General features: G+C 32.2%; 1 protein-coding gene across 1 annotated transcript; it reads left to right on the top strand.

Annotated features, from left to right (window-relative positions):
* Nucleotides 1–3977: 3977 nt before the first annotated feature.
* On the top strand, nucleotides 3978–5431 carry HB40 (homeobox protein 40). Its single transcript, XM_078298170.1, has 3 exons — nucleotides 3978–4179; nucleotides 4369–4676; nucleotides 4899–5431. The coding sequence occupies exons 1-3, from the start codon at nucleotides 4095–4097 to the stop codon at nucleotides 5145–5147; spliced, it is 642 nt and encodes a 213-aa protein (XP_078154296.1). The 5' UTR covers nucleotides 3978–4094; the 3' UTR covers nucleotides 5148–5431.
* The last annotated feature ends 569 nt before the right edge of the window (nucleotides 5432–6000 follow it).

Here is a 6000-nt window from a genome sequence, read left to right as displayed (position 1 = left end):
ATTATAGTAAATAATAAATATTTTTTTTATTCATTAATTAGATATAGTATTTTTCATAATAAATTTGTCGGTTACAAAATATATATCATATTATCAAAACATTAGTCGCTAATCATGTTATACTGTTATATTATTCATCAGAATATATATGTATATATATGTATATATTCATTGTGGTTTAGAGGTGTAAATCTTATTGATAGTCTCGGATACAGATACAGATTAGATAATTTAAGTAATATTCCGGATACGGATCTGGATACGGATGAAATCAGATAATATCCGATCCGTTTACACCCCTACGTGTCATATCGTTCTGTACCGTAACTGTGACGTTTAGTGACAGAGCCGGCTCTGCCGTATCATTTTTCCCACTCTACTGGCTGGTGAACATTGGTTATTTTTGTGACACGTGTGCATGAACTTAATTTGAACAAAGCATGTGTATAAGGCTCTCTCATGAACAATTTCAGTTACCAGCTATTTTTTCTTATAATGTGTGATGTCTCAACTCTCAATAAGTTGTCTTTTCTAGCTACTTTTACGCATTCCTTGGCTTTATAGGGGTTGGAATAATTGACACTGTAGACTTGTACAGTTACATCGTGTCCAGTGAGCAACCAAGAGCATAATAGCAGATGAGATGAGACAGAACAAAAATTGAAATGAAAAAGTAAAAAAATTAAAAGGTTAAGGTAGAAAAGGATTTGCTGTTTTGAGCTGCTTCTTTCTTTGCTCACGACTCACGAGCTTGTATGTATTTCTAGAAAAGAAGAAAGCAACTTACTTTTGACCACCTATTCGTCGTTACATAGATAGTAGTACAACTATAATTCTTTCTCATCCCTTCCCAATTTATAGCTGTTCTAGTTTAGTGTACGCCGAATTCTGAAACATGTTTACACAGATTTTTCAAAGAACTTTTTATTTGTAGAATTTTATTAATATAATATAAAAATAAAGGTGGGATCCACTTACCCTCTTTTTCAAATAATTTTTTATTTTTTTAATTATTTATTAAGATGGATACAAAAATTCAATGATATGAAAACAACAATTTTGTAAAATACTTAATAAATAGTAAAATTTTTTTAAGAAAATGTAAAATTTGATCTACAAGCATATTTTAATATATCCATCATGTTGAACTGTTTGGATCGATTGTTTGAACTTTGAAATTTTTCAAAATATAAGATGTAATTTGGTATCACAAAAAAAAAGTGTAAGTGAATCTTTCCTCACAAAAATATAGATAAATGACGACGTTATTTTAATGTCATCGGAAAAAATGAATTATTGGTTTGATTTTTTCAGACATTTTGAAAGGAAACAAATAATGCACAAAAAATCCTTCATACTCTCTTATTTTATTTTATTTTTGATGAAATGCACATAAAGGAATATAAAGGAATGATTGATGTGGTTTCTTTTGAACTATCTAAAGAGATCGAATCAATAATCTGGTTCTTTCCATGGAGGAGGGTTCAAATGCACTCAAATTTTTGTGCACCAAATGCACCCTATCCTTTTTCTCCGTTTTCGAAGTCCGAATAGTCAATCCAAACCATTAGATATGATCTACATATTAAGATGTGCTTGGAGACCAAATTTTACATTTTTTGGAATTTTTGTACTATTTATTAAGCCACTTCGAAAATTACTGATCCAATGGTCCAGAAAATGTAAAATCAGCGATTTTTAAAGTAGCTTAATAAATAGTAACAAAATTTCAAAAAAATGTAAAATTTGGTCTCCAAGCACATCTTAATATATAGATCGCATCTAATGGTTCGGATTGACTATTCGGACTTTGAAAACAGAGAAAAAGAATTTGAAAGATATGATGCATTTGGGTGCACAAAAATTTGGGTGCATTTGAACCCTCTCCTTTCCATGATATCAGATTCCTAGATAACCTATCAAATTCTCTATATTATTTTTTGAATTTCTATAATTTTTTTTTGGATCATTTGGGATTAGGGTGGAAAAAACGTGCCGTGCTGTGACTTTAGTTTTGTACCATGTCGTGACCAAAATGTTGAGGGATAGTCACAGCACGCGAATGATCACGACACACGAGTCACGCTGTGACTATTCGTGTACCGTGTTCAAATGTAACTGGTTACATTTATCACGTTTAACTATTTTTTTTTTCATAATTTAAGTTAGTTACAACGATAAAGTAGAAATTTTTCGTGAGGGAGTGCCGTTATCAATGCGCTTTTTCTCTCGCGAAAAGTGACTATTTTATTGTTATATTAATTTATTTAAGATTCACTATTTGATTAAGACCTAACGGTCCTAATTACACATGACTCGCGTGATTATGTGCCATGCTGTGACCAGATCTTTTGCATGACGTGCTGTGTCGTGCGAAATTTTCAAAAGTTAGTCACAGCACACGAAAAATTATGACACAGAACACGTGAATCATGACACAAAACAGTCACACGTGCCGTTCCGTAACGGCTCCGCCCTGCCATTTTTCCCACTCAGTTTGGATACTTCTATTAGAATGATTTCAGAGAAATGCTTTGTTAATTATACATATCATGTTTTATTCGGTGCACATTGCCCAAAGTTAAAATTAGTTTTCTTAATAAAATAAGTAGAATGAATTTCTCTACCGGAAAATATTATATGTACTCACAAGACGAGAATATATATATACACAAAGGTTGCATGATGAAAATATACAAGTGGACAATTATAAGTTGTTTATTTCTACATCTCTGTTTGATCTAGAGAATCAATCCGAATCTTTTTAAAAATTGATCTTATTGTTATACAAAAAGGTGGATGTAACATGAAATAATGTACTAAATATGAATATATGATAACAGCTTGATCATTTCTTTTTATCTCTGAGATATATATCTTCCTCTAATTTCGATGTTATAAGACAAGACACTAAGTAACAGAGCGTCTATTGCTTGGAAAACAAATTCCAAAATACAACTGAACCATAATCATTTTCCAAAATATCAAAATTATTAGAGCTGTCTGATGGACATCAGATCAAATTCGATCGGAGTTAATAGATTCACATCTAATTACGTCTTGAAAAAAATAAAAATAAAAACATAAAAAATAGAAATTCATATAATAAAATTTGTTAAGCAAAGCATGAAAATGTTGCACACTTGATTCGTAAAAAACTTTAAAACTAATAATTCTTTCATGAGAAGGGATTCAATTACACCTTTTTGGTGACACCGAATTACACTCTCTATTTTCAAAGTTTTTAAAGTTCAAATAGTCGATCCAAACCGTTCAACATAATTGATATATTAAAATGTGTTTGCATATCAAATTTTATATTTTTTCAATTTTTTTGACTATTTATTATGATGGATACAAAAATTTAATAGTCTGAATATAACGATTTTGTTAAATACTTAATAAATAGTAAAAAAAATTAAAAAAATATAAAATTTGATCTGCAAACACATTTCAACATATTTATAATGTTGAACGGTTTGAACTTTAAAAATATAGAGTGTAATCCGGTATCATAAAAAAAAAGTGTAAATAGATCCTCCTATTCTTTCCTATAATATTGCTTTACACAATTTAAAACATTGACCTGGAGTCTCCAGTAGTGCTTAAAAATTGGCAAGAAGAGCATAATAGCATTGAGCAGACACCACCTTTCCATGAAAAACGGCTTCTCTACCACTGACACGTGTCGGTCCCCACATTCAGCCATTCTCTTGAAGTTTTCCCCAATCAATTTCATCAAAAAGTAAGGGGCATTTGGGTAAAGTTTCTCTCCAAAGGGTATGCCTCCTCTGCTCCGTACAATCCGAGCCTACTGTTTCCTGGAACCAGCATCCCATCATCCAAATGACCAAATGTCCCTTTCTCAGCTAGTGGCACTGACGCTAATTCCATCTCTTTCAAGGGTATTTTCGTCATTGGAGTTATTTTCTCGGTTATAAATTCAAAGGTTCATCCTCAATATATTCGACCAATCCGCAGCGTACAAAGAGAGAGAGAGAGAGAAAGAAAGAAAGATCCTTTTCTATCTCTTCTCGGTAGCTTTTCTTCTTACTCTGTTTATCAAGTGAACACTAAGAGAGAGACAAAGATCAATGGATCGTGTAGAAGAGAAGATGTTGTTCCCTGCTTATGCTGTTTCCAACTACTACAACCAACCTCAAGTTCAAGCTCAAAACGGTACTGAATTTGCTCTTTATTTGTTCAAATCATTTTTCTTATGATTAGTATAAATACCTACAATGGCTTAACAAAGTTATATCTAGAACAAAAAATATTTTTCCAATTATGTAATATTAAATTTCATGTTGAAATATTTATTTTAGTTATATTAATATTGGATTTTGGTAATGTTTAAAATTTTAACAGGGGAGCAGAAAACTCGGCGGAGAAGAAAGAAGGTGAAAGAAGACGAGTTATCGGCGGAGATGAAGAAGCGGAGGCTGAATGACGAGCAAGTGAAATTTCTTGAGATGAGTTTTAAGAAGGAACGTAAGCTGGAGACGGGCCGCAAGGTGGGCCTTGCAACCGAACTCGGGCTCGACCCGAAGCAGGTTGCCGTCTGGTTTCAGAACCGCCGTGCAAGGCACAAGAGCAAGCAGCTCGAGGAAGAGTACATGAAGCTCAAATCGGCTCATGACTCGGTCGTTGTCGAAAAATGCCACCTCGAAAACGAGGTACTTTTATTTTCCTTTCTCTTTTATATATCTCTCTCTATATATAATTGTTATACATACACAGCAACAACAAAAATCTTTTCTTTTAGATTCTAGATATATGACAATATATATATATATATCTATATATATATATATATATAAATGTTGCAATTGCAAACGGTTTGACTTGGTAATAAACATGAATATGAATTAATTGTTGTGCATTTATATATTTTGAAGGTAATGAAGCTGAAAGAGAGACTGTGTGAGGTAGAAGAGGAGATGAAGAAGCTATCGATGAACGGTAACACGGTAGCATCGGGCGGTAATAGCAGCCCGAGCTCATCATTTTCTACCATAACATATCATCCTCAGCCTGTGGTGGAAGAATTTGGGGCAGAAGGTGAACCAGACATCTTCTATGTGCCTGAGTACAGTGAGTATGGCTACCCCAATTTCCTTGATTGGGGCAGTGTCTATGGGATTTGATGAATGAATGAATTAATTATCTTTTGTGATATTGTTAGTGCTGGTAATATTATTATTTAGGTTCTAATTAGTACTGCATTTGTAAAATTGTTGGATGAAGGTTAGATGGGAATAATAATTAATTAACTTGATATGTATAGATTAAGCGGCTATGGTATATCTTTAATTTCTTTGCTTAATTTGGGTAATTAATTAATTAGAGTATGGGAACGTTGGGGAGATGCATGCAAATGTAAATTAAATTGTCTATTAATTATTTTGTATTCTGCCTAGTCAGATAAAAATACCTCTTTTCTTCTACTTGCACTTCTTTTCTGGGATATACTACAAGTGATCATGTGTTCATATATTATCTCGGCTATATATACATTTTTTGGAATAGCATATATATATATATATATATATATATATATATATATATATATGAGGAGGGATCCGATTACACTCTTTTTTGGTGACACCGGATTACATCCTATGTTTACAAAGTCCAAACAGTCGATCCAAACCGGATTACACCCTATGCTTAATAAATAGCATGTTTTTTTGGTGACACTGGATTACACCTATGCTTAATAAATAGCATTTTTTGAAATTTTTTTTACTGAAATTTGTGTAAGCTGGTATGGAAACAAGTAGTAGAGCAATCTGCAATTACAGAAATACGAACATGTATATTTGTTTTAATTTTTAAAATTAACCGAATAGATAATCAATGTAATCCAAAGAAAGATTTATGGAGAGGCAGCTTTGATTTAAGCACCCAAATATCAAAAACTGACAAAAAAAAGAAATTCAAAATGTGACATGCCAAATTGATAGGTTCATGAACAAATTGCCTCATTTGGACTGGACC

This window comes from Carex rostrata, chromosome 2, assembly GCF_964058835.1.
Source record: "Carex rostrata chromosome 2, lpCarRost1.2, whole genome shotgun sequence".
Taxonomy (NCBI): domain Eukaryota; kingdom Viridiplantae; phylum Streptophyta; class Magnoliopsida; order Poales; family Cyperaceae; genus Carex; species Carex rostrata.
The sequence above is the reverse complement of the archived record's forward strand: the minus strand, read 5'-3'. Positions and strand labels throughout refer to the sequence as shown.

Coding starts and splice junctions, on each gene's coding strand:
- HB40 (XM_078298170.1), top strand. CDS start 4,095: ATGGATCGTGTAGAAGAGAAGATGTTGTTCCCTGCTTATGCTGTTTCC. Junction 4,180..4,368: donor TCAAGTTCAAGCTCAAAACG/GTACTGAATTTG, acceptor AAATTTTAACAG/GGGAGCAGAAAACTCGGCGG. Junction 4,677..4,898: donor AATGCCACCTCGAAAACGAG/GTACTTTTATTT, acceptor TATATTTTGAAG/GTAATGAAGCTGAAAGAGAG.